The sequence below is a fragment of the Zychaea mexicana genome (assembly GCF_025766255.1).
Source record: "Zychaea mexicana strain RSA 1403 chromosome Unknown BDB00scaffold_14, whole genome shotgun sequence".
In the NCBI taxonomy this organism is placed as follows: Eukaryota; Fungi; Mucoromycota; class Mucoromycetes; order Mucorales; family Lichtheimiaceae; genus Zychaea; species Zychaea mexicana.
The window spans coordinates 578,567-593,825 of NW_026516677.1; the positions used below are offsets into that span (position 1 = coordinate 578,567).

Here is a 15,259-nt window from a genome sequence, read left to right on the forward strand (position 1 = left end):
TATCCATGGGTGTCCGGCAATTTGGTCTATTGTTACACGTTCGGAGGGATTCAACTTGAGCATCCGCGTGATCAGATCGGAAACCTCTGTTGATTTTGGAAGTATAGAAGAAGCAGCATGTTGGGTGATTAATGCACAGCTTTGTTGACTCCAGACCCCGCACACACACACACACACACTCAAGCATACCTGGCGAAAAGTGTGATGGAATATCATAGTCTCCCTTGACAATTTTTCGTTGTGTAACCACCTCTGAATCATCATCAAACGGCAATCCGCCTGCCAACAGGGTGTACAAAATGACTCCTAACGACCAAATGTCGGTTTCTATAATAGTTTAGAGTAGGTGAGTGGCAATGATACAAAAGAGAATTAAGGTTGAGTAACACAAATGTGACGCATGTCAAAAAAAACAAAACAAAATCATTGTGCATTCAATCAAAAGAGGCTTACCAGGTCCAGTGTATTTCTGGCGCAGGATCACCTCTACATGCGTTTCAATAGTGTTGATATTATTGTGGTAATGGAAAATGTTGTGGGAGTTGAGAAGGTTTTAGTGCCAATGTCAATGTGTATCCTCGTGGTATGCTAGCTCTTAATGGGGAGGGAGGAGGAGGAGGGGAGGGAGGCATTCCCTTTATTACCTGGCGCCGAATATGCTAAACTGCCGCAAAACGTTTGGAGCATTTGTCTGCTTTCAGCATGTCGGGCAAATCCAAAGTCGCATAGCTTTGCATTGTCATTGTCATCGAGCAGGATGTTCTCCAGCTTCAGATCTCTATAAAGGAGTGTATATATATAATATATATTTATATATCATCTAAGTTTAGAGTGCCGAAAAAAAGGATCTGGTGATTCTTGCATGCGTGGCCCTGCTGCAAATGTAGCTGCAGCACAAGAATACACACAATCTCCTGTTTTAACAAGGATTTACCTATGAACAATGTCTTGCGAGTGGCAATACTTGAGCGCATCGACCAATTGGACGAACCATCTGACAGCATCTCGCTCAGAATAGCAGTAGCCACGCTCGGTCAGTGCGTCAAACAGTTCCCCGTGAGGACAGTATTCGGATATGACATGGATGGAAGATTCGGTGATGATGACTTCGTATAGCATGACAATATTGGGGTGTTTAAGCTGACGATGGAGATGAATCTCTCGAGCAACCATGGGTGCATGTTCTTTGCTGATCTCTTTGATGGCTACTTGTTTTCCTGTCAGTTTGTGCGTCCCTAATTTAACTTTACCATAGGATCCCTATAATGCCCGGAGCAAAGAATGGAATATAATCAACACTGCATCCTCCTCCCACATAACAAGAAAGATAAGGGAAAAAGCCTGAGCATTTCTCTATCAAATTCCTCACGCTAATAAGCTTACTTACTTTGCCAATCGTCTCTCCTATCGAGTAGAGCCCAATGGACGTCATTTCACGAGAGGACAGCTCCTTAAGCAGGTCATTAAAATCAGCCGCAAGCTAAACCAGATCCAAAAAAAATAGAACAAGGGCACCTGTTATGTGAGTTCATGAATAATGGCAATTACAATAAAATAATGAAGCCCATCCACCTTCCTCCCCTCCTCTTCTCCATAACACCACCCACCCCCGCAGCAACAGACATGCATATTAAGAATAGCTGTTGTCGTCGTTGTTTGTACCTTGGCCTTTTGGTTACGCGTAACTGAAGGAGACATGTTCTGGGTATATTGTACTTGAAAATAATCGTTGGTTTGAAAACAAGTTGTTCGAGAACTGTTGACAAGGTTCTAAGGTGTTGGTGGGTATGCTGTGGTGTCGAGAAGGAACGGAACGGGAAAAAAGTGCGGAACCGAGTGGGGACAATAAAAAAGAGGATGGTATTTATGATGTTGTTGTTTGCGTAATACAGTGTGGGTGTTGTAAAGAGTGAGTGAGTGAGTGAATGAATGAATGAATGTGAGGTCGGTATGTTGGAGGGAAGTTTACAATCGCGTCATTTATTGTAGAACGAGTGCATTGAAGGTGGAAAGAGAGGAGAGAGGAAAGAAGAAAGAAAGAATGAAAAGGTTGACATGGAAAAAGGATCTTCAAACTAAATAAGGGCGGAATTAAGGCCCAGCAGCAGCAACCATGCTCTTTCATTTTTTTTGAGTGTGTCAAAAAAGCTCTGTTTTATTATTATTATTTGTTGTCGTCCTCCAATGTCAACTGCCTTGATTTCCCGTCTGGCGAAAGTGACATTGCAACAGTCCCGGCCGCGTTGGATTGCAACCACCTCCTATTTATTGTCTTCAGCTAAAGCGTCAACGGCGGCAGCGGCTCCAGCATTAGGCAACAATAACAACAGCAGCAGTGCAGCAGCAGCTGCTGCTGCTGCTCCGTTACCGGCATCGAACCGTGGATCCGACGATCCCGAAATACCTGCAAAAGGAGGATCGATTGACAATCCAACTGATTCGAGCACTGCTGGAAATCCGACCAAAGGCCGCAAGATCACACGAAAAAGCAGACGATCGCAACACGTTATTCCAAGTACGATTCCATTTTATTTGATTGGCGTATTTTGTAAATGTTTTCGCCCATTCACGTTGATCTTACCAAAAATACTTACGAACCCTTCCTTTTTTAATTCAAAAAACTTATAACAACATAGAATCGTTTCTTGACTCCAATTACCTGCGCCATCAAACGCTTCGAACACCAACGATCCCTTCGAGTTATTCAGAGCCGATTCCGGACTATCTGTGGGAGGAGCTCCGACTTGTGGTGGAGGCAGGTCTTGCACCCAAAGGCACATTGGCTGCATTCAACCATTCGGATCACATTGTGCTGAATGTGCCTGGTCGAGGAGCCACTTATTTGCAAGACGCAATCGCTAAGCAATTAGCGGTGGATGTGGGTGCAGATCTCGTGGTGTTTGATGCACAGGATTTCATCGCTTTGGCACAAAGCGGGGATAGCAACGGTAAAAAAAAAGCACACATGTATTAGCACAAGTGGTGTGGCTCCCGAGGGGGTGGGGGAAGGGGGAGGGGTGAATTTGGATTTTTTTTCGATGATATTGTTGAACTGACTTGTTGGATGTATAATTTGTGTAAAATTAGTAATGACATTACTGCCATCGATGTCTAGTTCAGATACAGGAGCATCTGCGGTACTTGCAATTCGACCCAACAATACGGCATCCAACTCCAACAGCGCTGCTGCTGCTGCCACCGCGGATTCTAGCAAAGCAGAAGAGCAGCCGGCAATGTTCGAGTACGACTCGGAGCAGGATGCTCTCATAGGCATCCTCGAACGATTCGGTAACAGAACTTCGGAAGAGGAAAAGTCGGACGATAATAAGACATCATCCGATCCACAAGCAATTGCACCCAAAGCTATGGCTGAAATGACTGCTCGATACAGCGCGGCATTTGAACGTATGTTACAGACGGGCAAAGAAAAAGGCAGCAGTTCCTCGACGGCATCTGCAGCAGCAACAGCAACAACACCTAGCCAAACACCTAAACTGATCTACTTGCGCGATTATGGCGATATGCATGACTTGCCTTCTTCGTTGATGCTCAAAGCACTCATGATGGCCATCGAGCACTTGAAGCAAAAGGGCCATCGACTCGTCGTTCTTGCCGGATACTCGCCAACACTCGCATCGACGCATGTCAACTACAAGCTAGCACTCGAAGAACACGAAATACCCCTCCTGTCAAGCATGAAATGCATCAGCATTCCACCGCCACTCAATGACAGGGTCTTGCTAGACGCGTGGGAATCTCAAATGAGGATGGATACGGCACGAAGGATGGGTGAAATCAATGCCAAACAGATCCTCGCTATTCTTCAACAAAAGAATGTGACGGGGATAAAGAACATGCTGCAGGGCAACAGCAACAACAACAACAACAACAACACAGCTGCATTAGTGACAGAACTGTCGAAATTGGAAGGCATCCAAGAGTCGGTTTGGACTGGCATCGAAATTGAACGGCACGTTACATTCGCGATTGGACATGCGCTCAGACATAAAAAGTCAGCGGTGGATTTGGAAGACATGGTTGCTGCGAACAGTGTTGTACGAAAGAGTGTATCGGCACGGCGGCAGCTGGATAAAACACTGGAGTTACAAAGGGTGCGGCTAGTTGCAGCAGGAAGCTCTGGCAGTAATGACGGTGGTGCTGATCTAGATATGGCGGAGCTCAAGAAACATTGCGATGAATACGAGCAGCGGTTCCTAAGTCGTATCGTTGATCCATGTGAGTTGTGTGTTGCGTAATGTACTTTTCTCTGTTTTGTGCCACTCTAATCAGGCGATGAATTGTTGCATTTATGCACAAAAAAGCCAAGGTGCAGGTCTCCTTTGCAGAAATTAGAGCCCCGTCAGCCACAATCGAGACGTTGCAAACGTTGATAACCCTGCCGCTGGTTCGGCCGGATCTGTTTCGACGGGGCATTTTGAAAAACAACTTTATTCCAGGCGTATTATTGTTTGGTCCTCCAGGCACGGGCAAAACGATGCTTGCCAAGGCTGTATGCAAAGCAGGTGGCAGTCGGATGCTGGAAGTGCAAGCGAGTGACATGTAAGCACGGGGCTTAGATCATGAGTTCGAGAGAGTAGTGTGCTAATCAATGCGCTGTGTGTGTGTGTGTGTGTGTTTACGGGTGTGTGTGCGAGAGTGGAAATGACAACAAACATTGACTCGTTTTCTTGCCATTTAATCGACTCGTTGCTATTTAGTTACGAAATGTATCTCGGAGAAGGTGAAAAGAATGTCAAGGTAACTATTGTTTACCGGAATTCCGCAAAGGGGAATAAACGACGTGCACGTACTGACTCCCTCAATAATTTAAACACCATCAGGCTCTGTTTTCGCTGGCCCGGAAAATAAGCCCTGCAGTTATCTTTATTGACGAAGTAGACAGCATCATGAGCCGACGCCGATCTGACTCGACGACGAACGCACACCGAGAAATCATCAACCAGTTCATGGTCGAATGGGAAGGCCTAGCGAGCGACAACCAGGGAGTGATTGTGATGGCAGCTACGAACAGACCTGCGGATCTTGACGATGCTATCCTGAGAAGAATGCCCAGACGGATCTTAGGTAACAATAACAAACACGAAAAGAGAGAGAGAGAGAGAGAGAGAGAGAGAGAGAGGACCCCTTTCGTTTGCACCACGATACATCGGTGACGTTAGACAGCTAAATGGGATCCAAACCTTGACTTGAATTGCTATAGTGGACTTGCCGAAAGAGGAAGACCGTGCAGAGATCCTGAACATGCTTCTTCGTGACGAGGAGGGACATCTGGTGTCTGTGGCGGAGCTGGCGCGGGCCACGGAACACTACTCTGGTTCGGACCTGAAAAACCTCTGTGTGACAGCTGCGCTGAAGGCAGCACAAAAGGAAGCAGCGACGCAAAAGAAGCAAACACTGGGGCAGGCACATTTCGACGAAGCGCTGAAACTGGTGCGGCCGAGCTCGAGTGAAGAGATGGATTCGATCAAAGAAATCCGGAAATGGGCGTCCCAGTACGGCGATGGAGGCACCAAGCGCAAGCAACAGTCGATTGGATTCTCGCACTAGTGTAGTAGATGACGACGACGACGACGACGACGTAGTCCTTCTTCTTCTTCTTGCTCCAATCCCAAGTCCAACAGTCATGTGCAGTTCGCAGAGCAGAGTGGGGCACGGGGGGAACGGAACGCGTTCTTTCATATATTTTTTAGACCCTCCTCCCCCTCTTAGATTTTTCCTTCTTTCTTTTCTTTGTTCGATCTTTCATACCTCCTTTCGTCTTTCCTGTTTCCTCTTCTTCTTCGGTTTTTTTTTTTTGACTGTCTCCCGTATCCTCACATCCGTTTCATCGTACATATACACCCCTACATACATCGTTCAATAATCAATCATGGTAATATATTAAAACATAAAGAATCGCCCTCCCACCTAAAGGCATTCAAAGACATAAAACCGTGTGCGTCCACCCAACGTCGTTGGTCTGTCTGGCTGATCTTCTTCCACCCGACCACTTTTATGTTTTCCCTTGCAGGACACTCCTCCGCCAGAAGAACTGTTGCAAAAGCCGGAACCCTTTCCGTCCGTGTCAACACCATCCTATACCGTGCCACCCCAGCATCCTAGCACCAGGCGTCGTCATACCATCACACGTCCAGACTCTGCCCTGGCGCTGCTGTCTGATTTCGACGATGACAACGACGGGGAAGGTGACGACAGCTACAATGGAAACAGCGATCACGAAAGTGGCAACGAAGAGACGTTCGATCGGATATCCGGCATCCTAAACAACCTTTTACAGGAGGCGAACGATGCTGTAAAAAGAAATCATCACCGAACTATAGAGCAGCAAGATAACAACGAAATGCAGCAACAGCCGCCACCACCTCTTCCTCCGTCTCCGCACACGAAACAAACACCGCCTTCGAGATTACCACGGCTATCATCAACTTCACTGGGCCGTCGTCATATCCGTGACCTGAGCATATCGTCATCATTGTCATCGTCGTCCTCCTCATCGTCGACGACTTCGTCTTCGTCAACGACCACCACCACCATCGATAGTACCCATAGCCACCAACAACTGTTCTCACCGGTTTCGCCGTCTTCTACTGCAACTTCACCTACAGCATCCATAGGCCCATCATCACCCCTGTCTCCCAAGCAGCCATCGCCTGCAGTGATCGCCAGAAAGGCATGTCGGCGGTCGGCCCCACGTCCTCTCTCCTGTCCTGTGCTGACCATACGACGATCTGCAACACCTCGGCCCAGCAGTCGACGCGCTTCTTCGGCCCAGATACTGCTACGTGATCCACTGATTGAATCATACAAAAGACTAGACTCGTCGATGGCACTTGTCGAGTCCCTGTCGCGTGACCTTGCCTTTACGGATCAGGAAGAAGGATTCACTGCTGCTGGTGGTGGCAGTGGTAGTGACAGTAGTGGCAGTAGTGCTCTGATACATCAGCGTAGTACTATTGGCAAAAGTCAGCAACAACAACAACAACAACAACAACAACGACTACTGAATGGATTGTCGTCGTCGTCAGCGTCGATGGTAGATCCACGACTGTCTGCTTTGCTGGTGCTACCACTTTTACATATACCCCATACGCTTATCTCGATGGTATTTGATTCCCTGTCAACGGCCGAACCGCATAACGTGACCGGCATGATTGCATGGGCGTTCTTTTTTGCATTTGCAAATGTCATGGTTGACAAGGTTGTAGTCTCAACAACGACTACCAAACCGGTCCAATGGCTGACACGCCGATTATCTGTGCCTGGTGCGTATAACAACAGCGACGACACCTCCTCCTCCTCCTCCTCCTCCTCTACATCCTCTGCATTTCCAGTACGCGAGCAACAACAGCAACCGAATTTTTGCTTCCAACGACGGAGCAGCCGACGCATCATCCTTCCTCGCCGGGCATCAATATACAGGAAGATCCAACAGAGACCTGCTCCGCTCTTGCATGATGCAATGCGTTCAAGTAGTAGTGGTGCCCAAGGCAGCTTGGACCATCATGCTGCACTTGCTATCACTCGATCAAGGACCCAGCCTGGCTACAACAACAACAGCAGCAGCAGCAGCAGCAGCAGCTATCATTATTATGCACCGCAGACAGCGATAACAGCATCACACTCACCGTCGTTGTCAACAACATCACCTACCTGTATGCGACGGAACCGGCGCAACTCATTTTAATGCATATTTATGCATTTTTATTATTATTTTTATTATTTTTTTTGTTGTTTATTACTTTTGTTTTCCTTTCTTGTGTTGCGCGTCAATTTATAAAAACAGTAAAAATGGTAATAATGTATATTTTGTCATCTCAGTGCTTTCTGTATACAACGTGACGTATCTACTATAACTACAGGCGGGTGCTGGGGGACTTGTCTTGTCATGTTTCACATGATAATGAGAAGACGTCTGCAGGGAAAGAGGATGTGCATTGATTGGAAGAATGATAGAGAAGATGCGTTCCTTTTCGTATTTATTTATTTGTACATGATTATTTACAACTTCAGCACATCTGCTATCGACGACTACTACTACTACTACTAGTACTACTATTGGTCCTTTAAAAATGTATGTATATGACGTATCGATCATGTATGTATCAATCGATGATGTATGTACACAGTATACACACACCATGATCATCAGTAGTGTCTGCGTGATGCCTCTTCAACAGATTCCAAATGTGATTCGGGGACAGATTGCAGCAACGTATGATCAAAATAGGATCCAGATAGAGTTCGTGACCAACGTGATGTGTCAAGAAGATCAGGCTCTTCTACTTTGTCAAGTTGATCGTCTTGATGGAGTTGTTGCTGTTGGCGACACCATCGGCGTATACTTTTTGAGCTTCGGGCTACTCGTTCTCGTACAAGCTCAAACGAATCGCCACGTTTGTTTAGCCATTGGGACATGCGTGAAGGAGAGATGGGTTCGCTGAGCTCGAGCCAGCTGTCAACCTCTCGATCGCTGTATGTTCCGTTACTACAGCTCCCTCGAGGTTGCTGTTGTTGCTGATATTGCTGTTGTTGTTGCTGCTGCTGTTGATCATGCTGACTGTAGTATTGTTCATCTGTCGCTTCCAAAACTCGCCATGGTACGGCTTCATCGAGCTGATCTTCCAGAAACACTGGCACAGAAAAGCATCCAGTGGTACTGTTATTTTCTTGTTGCTCTCGTTGTCGGCGCGGCGGCGATCCAGCTGCATTAACAGTAGTTGTGGAGCTCAAAGCAGTGCTACTGCTAGGCGTGGCAGCAGCAGCAGCAGCAGTAGGATTTCCGATAAAGTCTCGTCTGATATCTTCCCCTATTAGATAGGCGGTTGGGGAGTTTAGAAATGTCGGGAGGTTCTCAGAGGAAGGCGTCTTTTCCGTGTGTATTTCAGTGATAGTAACGCAGGTAGGCAAAGAAGAGCAGCCAGCACCGGAAGCACCAGCATCAGCATCAGGACCAGCAGCAGGTTTGCAGAAGCGCTTCACGAGCCATCGCATGCATCGGTTATTGGATGTCTTTTGTGGTTGTTCTTTGGCCAAGGGCGCAAGGGATGCGCAGGTCGTATCACGGGGCATGACAAAGTCAAGTGCACCGTGATCTGCATAGATTTTGTAAGAGCGCTTATCAATACTTCGATGTGAGCTTGATCGATGCAGATCTGTTTGAGTATCACCGTACCGACGGATCAGGTCGCTATAAGTTTTATATTATACAGCATTTTGGTTAATTTACTTTTGTCTTTTGTTGTCAAGGGCGATTGTCGTTGCATCGTAAAATTACAAATAAGTATTTACCGTTTCAAAAGCCTGAGCGCACCCATAAACGCAGGATCCATGAGGAACCCTACCAAATTAAAGAATCCCGGAAGCGCTTTGGTAAGGACTCCCCATACATTAAGCTCATAGCTCACCCTAACAAGAACAACGAAAAGGAAAAGGCCACATGTGGTTTGTTAGTTTTTAAGAGAACCATTACTTTGTTCCTTATAATCACTGCATGCCTAAAAAATCCCTGAGACCCGCAAAAAAAGAACATGTTCATGCTTCTGCATTTTTTTGTCACCCTTAAAGACACATACCGGAGGGTACTAAACATGTAAATCTCAGAGACAATAAAGCCGAGTTGCGTTAAAAGTGGGGTTGTTGGATAAAGGAGAATTCGGCGAACTACACGACTGACGACCGTTTGCGACGTTGATGGCATCGCGTTTACTTCGTCATCATCGACGAGATCACTTTTAGCATCGCGCAATAACTTGACAACGACCAAGACCACGACGGTCGTACAATAGGTAAGACATACGATTTGTGGACCAATGTATGTGCCGTATTCCCAGATCTGAGAAGGCAAAGTATATGAATCTATTGTGATTCAATACGTTCGTATTATTCACTAGGAAGTAAATTAGGGCAAAGGGTATTATTATGTACAACTTACCCGTATACCAACAGACACCTTGAGCTACATCGAAGCCCAGAACATTACTCGAAAGCGGCAAGACGGCAGTGAGAAGAGATAGTGCAACCGAAACAATGTAATACCTATATGCGAGCAAGAAATGAAATAAAAGAGAACATCTTTTTTTAGCATCTGCCACATCTTAATGTACTATAAACAGTAAATTATTGTTTATATTATTGATAAGGGCTAACCATTTCTCAAATACTGGATTATAATATCGGCTTTGCAAAAACAGCCATTGAAGATTGAATGCGATGGCGGTGGTCAAGAACATGTATTGGTTGGTCAACCAGATGATGAGGAAGGCTGCTATGTGACATGCTGATCCATTGCTGTCTGTATAACAGTAGAGTAGCAACGACACAGATGAAATCAGATCAGTTAATGATGTAGCGGCTGTCAAACGTAACGAGACACGGTCGACAAGGCGGTAGTCGTAAATTCGCATCGCAAGTAGTATAATGAGAACAGTGGATGCTGAAGCGATTGATATGCTGTTTGCAATAATGTTGATCTGTTGTAGTGTGTCCTTTTGCCCAGGCTCTGAAAAGCGTAGGTCTGGCACTCCATCCGGCATCGCTGCGTTACTGGATAGCGTAGCCATGTTTTCTTTTGTAGATAGATATTGTTATTATCGTTTACTGCTGCTGTGGGAGGATCGACGACAGCTATTAAGTGAATATGGAAACGATGTGTGTTGTAGAAGTAGAAAAGGGAAGAAGGGACAGAAAGAGAGAAACAGAGAAGAAAAAGAAGATCTATGATTATAATAATAGCAATGAGATTTCTCTCTATGTCTTTTTCACTAACAATAATCCAATAGGCTCTTCCAGATCACCAAGCTAAAGCGAGGAGAAGCAAGAGGAGGCGAGCATTGAGAGAAAGCTCGCAATAGATACCCAACGCACCACGCGCGTCTGATAATACACGGGGAAAAAACTCTGAGGATATACTGGAATAGTTAAAAAAGCACCATCGGTTTTGTTTTGAGGTATATAGAAATGCAGGTTTACTTTCTCTAACGAAACATTAGCTAACGCATTAATGAATTGCAGCCACTAATATCTGCTATGATTTCAGTTCTTGTATAGACTATCCATAACTTTCGTCTCTCCGTGAGTGATGGACTAGTTACGTTTTACTTGATAGTTCTACTTATTGCAGTTGCTGTTGTAAGTAGAAGACAGCCGTTCACTGCTATTCACAAAGAAACTTGAGCCTCATCTATAGCTTTGTTGATGATCACATTTGCAAGAAAATTAGGGAGGCGTTAAGTTTTTTTTTCCTTGCGCGAGGGGTTATTTCTTTCCGGGGGAACGGGGAACGTTATGAGACAAATAGGTAGGTAAGCTTCCTAAAGAAGCAACGGATGGCGCGTGCGACGAGCTAGTAGTAGGTAATCTGCATACAATTTTTTTTTTCTTCTTCCCTTTGGCCCTGAAAGTAATCTCTCTCTCTCTTTATTCTCGGCTCGGGAAAGGGTATAAAGCACATAATAGGAGATATTATTTTTTATATATACTGGATTTATGATATGCTTTTAAACTTAATCTCACTTTGTGTTTTCTTCTTTGGAATCATTGCTAACGCGTATCACATATAGTACGCTTTTGCTATCCTACTTTTATCCACTACTCCTCCATAGAAAATGGAAAATTGTCATCATCCCTCATTGGTTCTCTTGTGGTACTGCTTCTGCTCACTCTCTTTTCTGTAAATGCGGTACATAAAATGTACACCCATCTCGTTGTTGTTCTTTTTTAGCCACAATCCCTCAAGTGTTTGAGTGTCACATACAGTCCTTCCGAGAGTGACCGGTGTGTCTAGAACATTGCATTCTACTATACTTACTGTGTATGTGGACTAACATTTCACAACAAGCACGGAATCTCAAGATAGTATAGTTAGCCGATCTGAAGATGAAGTTGTGTACGGCGCGTGATATATAAGAGGCTGCATGTACGATATGTTTAGCCTTAGTTTGTATTGTTTCTTTTCGCTGTCTCTCAAAAGTGATGCATAGTGGAAAATGAAATGCATGTGCTCGCTAGCGCAAGAGAGTCTGATCGCCAAACAAAACAAATATTGTTGCTCTGTACCCAGAACAACGATGAGAGGCCATACAATCGTAGGAAAAAAACCTGATTGTGTACGTGTCATTTTAAGAAATTTAATGCGGTTGATTGCTACTATCGGTACAACTTATTAGATGCTATCTACTGCCTTTTGAATCTTGCATACATATAGTATTCTTTTGGAGCACGCTTATTGCGGAATACCGAAATATTGAAACTGGTTTAATGTGTACTTGGCGCTCATTCAGAAACAAAGTGCTATGTACATCACTTCGGAACCAACAGTGCTTCGCTTATACTTGTTTAGTTCCATTTTTTTGTCTTTTCAAAGAATGCTTTAAAAATAATTTCGGGGAAGACACGTGACCACAGAATGTCTTTGAATCAGAACATCTCTCACTCTATACTTAGTAGAAAATTTCAGGTGTAGAAACGCCAAGCAGCAAAATGTGATCATTACTATCATATTACGATATATCGTATATAGCATGTACTGCTAGATGACTTTAAACATATTCACTATGTTTACTTATTCCAAGACAATGATGAATTTGATTCAGTTAGCATACGTAGGATCGATAGCTCTTCCCATCGTAGTAAGGTTCGTGAATTAAGGAATGTTTCCGTCTACCGTTGGACATGAACCGGATTTCATCCAATGGCTAAAAAGTCGCTTCATACATCAGTATCACGGAATCACAGAGGCAAAAGGCACAGGAATAGCGGTCAATAATTAAATGATGTTTCACATATCAAGACAACTCATACCTTGTTTTAGATTTGTTTTGAGGCATCAACACTCTATCTCTCTACCCCTGCATGTATGCTACAACATGAGTGGACATCAAACCAGCATTCAAATATAAGCAGCATATGCAAATGGAAGATCCTCAGTGTTTTCCTAGAAAGCAACAAAACAACACTTGGTGTGTCGTTCCTTTTTATTCCTCGATGGTATATTCAGCAAGCACAGTGCGGGCTTCTTGCAACTCGTCACTTCCTTCATATTGAGGATCCTCCTACATAACACAATATGTTAGGCACACACACTTGCTTTTCACCTTCTGCTACCACCCTCCTTTACAATTTATAAAGAGGCACATACCACTTTGTCTTCAAGATCCTTGTATGCTTTTGCAAAACGCTGCTTGACGTCGGGTATCATTTGAAAAGTTTCTTCGAGTACTTCTTTCTAAGAGTATACAAAAACGCGCGTTCCCCGCCTTTCGATTTTAGCACTATACGCACTCTCAAAAAAGAGACTTAAACAGCGTTCATGTGTATATGATGTTGATTCTGACCTGCTTTCGCACATCGGCTTCATCCGCATTCTCCTCAATGAGCTTGTCAATTCTCTTTTGCTGGTCTTGGGCTTCCTTGCCGTACGCGAGATGTTCTTTGTAAATGCTGTTTTTACCCAACAGTAATTAATTTTTCGCCCGAGTAAATTGCATAGCACTTGAACTCGAGAGAAATGGAATTAAAAGCGGTGAACTCTACCGTTTGACAACGTTGGTCTTAATTTTCAATTCTTTGAGTGTCATGTTTGGAAATTTCGCGCAATAAAGCAGAACTCGGGCTGGGAAATATTACGCGCACAGAAGTATCAGAAAACGTTTATATGCCGGTCCGAATAACTAATTTAAGCTAAGCGTGTTTTCGTTCTTTGACAAATTTTTTTTTCTTTCGAAATGGAAGATTACAGAGAAGAATGTAAAGCAACTGCAAAAGCCTAGCAATCTATAAATGGCGCTGTGCTATAGTGCGATGTGTGCTGTCTTATAAGCTGTATCCTTGACGATTTCGCAACGTACGCTCTTGTAGATATCAGTGAAGCTGTAGCATGATGTATTGGCAGGCGTTACGAGGGGTGGGGCGGAGAAACATCAAGTTTAGCTGCCATCAACACATGTGAGAAGTATACCACTTTGTGGCAGGCAACAAAATGAAAAACATTCTTTAGGTAGTAGAAATAGAAAGGATGGAACTAATATATCCGTTAACGGATCAAGGGGCACAGGGGGGTAATGGAATTCGCTTGACCAGAAATCAATGTTCTACCAGCAACCCTCGATTTCATGTATTTGGAAAAAAGAAAAACAAAAAGTGAAAAGTCATTTATATAACAAATATCAATGCTAAATCCTTTTTTAAAGAGTTCTTTTTCAATCCCTACGCTATCCCATATCCACTTATTGTGCTTATTTGGGACATTTGACGAATCTCATCAAAGATGCATACATTCAAAAATGGCAGTTTATGTGCGAACTAAATCACAATGGCTCTCGTTGCTAATAGATAGTCGTTAATATGCACACACGTAGCCGATGCGCTATGATGCAGGAAAGATTATCAGCTTCTGATAGATTCATAAATGCAAGTCCAGTGGGCGGTGGTTTCGACAATGTATAAACGCTAATCAAAGTAGAGACAGAAAGTGTGTCTCGAGACGCAGTAATATGCTTACTTCCACAAGCACTCTGATACAACCATCGTCAAATTGTTCAAGTGTGGATCTTAAACCCATTATTGATGCAATGTCTGTTTACGATACGTTATGAATTGAATCAAGCTTTGAATCATGAAGTTTATGCTTGACCAACTGTTGTCAGCAAAGATGACTAGGATGACTTATTTTTCATTAATATTAATAAAAGCAGAGAAAAACACTATATTACAAAAGGATGACGTGGGGTGGTGGATGCGGGAATGTCTTGATAGAATAAGAGAGCATTATCTCAATCCACTTCAGGTGATGGAGTTCGATCATCATCACCTTCCGTATTCTCGCTATTAATTGCCTTTATCCAATCAATTTCAATGCTGAACGGGCCTTCTTGTCGATCTGTAAGAGAGATGCCAACCGTCTTGATCTTTTCTCGAAACATTTCCACTTGATCAGGCATGATCAAGCCATTGCTGGTAAAAACAAAGTCTCGGAATGGAATCTATGCGTGTGTTATAACAAAGACAGCTCGATTCAATTAATTGCTCTTACTTTTTCAAGTTTTTATCACATCCGGTCCTTCAGCCCCATTCATTGGTTCCGCAAACTAACTTACCATTACTGTCTCCCACTGGCCTGGTGTACGTAAAAACAATCGATGTTGAAAGAGATCGGTCTGGAAATAGGTATCGGTTTGAATATTTACAAAGTATTTTCGCTCATCACCACGAACACGCAATGCAAGATATCTAAATAAGCTTG

At 44.0% G+C, this 15,259-nt stretch overlaps 6 protein-coding genes across 6 annotated transcripts; 2 read left to right on the forward strand and 4 right to left on the reverse strand.

Annotated features, from left to right (window-relative positions):
- BDB00DRAFT_758256 (kinase-like domain-containing protein) lies at positions 1-1,432 on the reverse strand (the record flags this gene model as incomplete). Its single annotated transcript, XM_053119043.1, has 6 exons — positions 1-86; positions 190-327; positions 454-486; positions 645-778; positions 935-1,260; positions 1,388-1,432. Coding segments are annotated over 6 exons (762 nt in total), but the record flags the coding sequence as incomplete, so codon positions are not given.
- A 691-nt stretch (positions 1,433-2,123) lies between these two features.
- Positions 2,124-5,729, forward strand: BDB00DRAFT_124335 (uncharacterized protein). Its single transcript, XM_053116159.1, has 7 exons — positions 2,124-2,515; positions 2,637-2,948; positions 3,088-4,236; positions 4,323-4,560; positions 4,719-4,758; positions 4,842-5,085; positions 5,222-5,729. The coding sequence occupies exons 1-7, from the start codon at positions 2,185-2,187 to the stop codon at positions 5,566-5,568; spliced, it is 2,661 nt and encodes an 886-aa protein (XP_052982823.1). The 5' UTR covers positions 2,124-2,184; the 3' UTR covers positions 5,569-5,729.
- A 1,517-nt stretch (positions 5,730-7,246) lies between these two features.
- On the forward strand, positions 7,247-7,646 carry BDB00DRAFT_809374 (uncharacterized protein). The gene has a single exon (XM_053122478.1). It carries the CDS (start codon positions 7,473-7,475, stop codon positions 7,629-7,631), a length of 159 nt encoding a protein of 52 aa, XP_052982824.1. The 5' UTR covers positions 7,247-7,472; the 3' UTR covers positions 7,632-7,646.
- A 436-nt stretch (positions 7,647-8,082) lies between these two features.
- Positions 8,083-10,580, reverse strand: BDB00DRAFT_926759 (uncharacterized protein; the record flags this gene model as incomplete). The annotated part of the gene is made up of 5 exons (XM_053128853.1): positions 8,083-9,208; positions 9,310-9,426; positions 9,594-9,876; positions 9,953-10,056; positions 10,168-10,580. The coding sequence occupies 5 exons, from the start codon at positions 10,578-10,580 to the stop codon at positions 8,167-8,169; spliced, it is 1,959 nt and encodes a 652-aa protein (XP_052982825.1). The 3' UTR covers positions 8,083-8,166.
- A 2,103-nt stretch (positions 10,581-12,683) lies between these two features.
- Positions 12,684-13,708, reverse strand: BDB00DRAFT_124698 (tubulin binding cofactor A). Its single transcript, XM_053116161.1, has 5 exons — positions 13,552-13,708; positions 13,353-13,458; positions 13,157-13,243; positions 12,820-13,070; positions 12,684-12,713 (listed from the first exon to the last, which is right to left on the reverse strand). The coding sequence occupies exons 1-4, from the start codon at positions 13,593-13,595 to the stop codon at positions 12,993-12,995; spliced, it is 315 nt and encodes a 104-aa protein (XP_052982826.1). The 5' UTR covers positions 13,596-13,708; the 3' UTR covers positions 12,684-12,713; positions 12,820-12,992.
- Positions 13,709-14,607: 899 nt separating this feature from the next.
- On the reverse strand, positions 14,608-15,259 carry BDB00DRAFT_124717 (complex I intermediate-associated protein 30-domain-containing protein; the record flags this gene model as incomplete). The annotated part of the gene is made up of 2 exons (XM_053116162.1): positions 14,608-14,999; positions 15,114-15,259. Coding segments are annotated over 2 exons (356 nt in total), but the record flags the coding sequence as incomplete, so codon positions are not given.

Bases quoted from the DNA above. Each gene is read 5' to 3' on its own strand.
- BDB00DRAFT_124335 (XM_053116159.1), top strand. From the start codon at position 2,185: ATGTCAACTGCCTTGATTTCCCGTCTGGCGAAAGTGACATTGCAACAG. The intron at 4,561-4,718 runs GTAAGCACGGGG...GTTGCTATTTAG, and splicing joins GAAGTGCAAGCGAGTGACAT to TTACGAAATGTATCTCGGAG. The intron at 5,086-5,221 runs GTAACAATAACA...GAATTGCTATAG, and splicing joins AATGCCCAGACGGATCTTAG to TGGACTTGCCGAAAGAGGAA.
- BDB00DRAFT_809374 (XM_053122478.1), top strand. From the start codon at position 7,473: ATGATGCAATGCGTTCAAGTAGTAGTGGTGCCCAAGGCAGCTTGGACC.
- BDB00DRAFT_124698 (XM_053116161.1), bottom strand. From the start codon at position 13,595: ATGACACTCAAAGAATTGAAAATTAAGACCAACGTTGTCAAACG. The intron at 13,459-13,551 runs GTAGAGTTCACC...GGGTAAAAACAG, and splicing joins AAGACCAACGTTGTCAAACG to CATTTACAAAGAACATCTCG. The intron at 13,244-13,352 runs GTCAGAATCAAC...GTATACTCTTAG, and splicing joins AAGCCGATGTGCGAAAGCAG to AAAGAAGTACTCGAAGAAAC.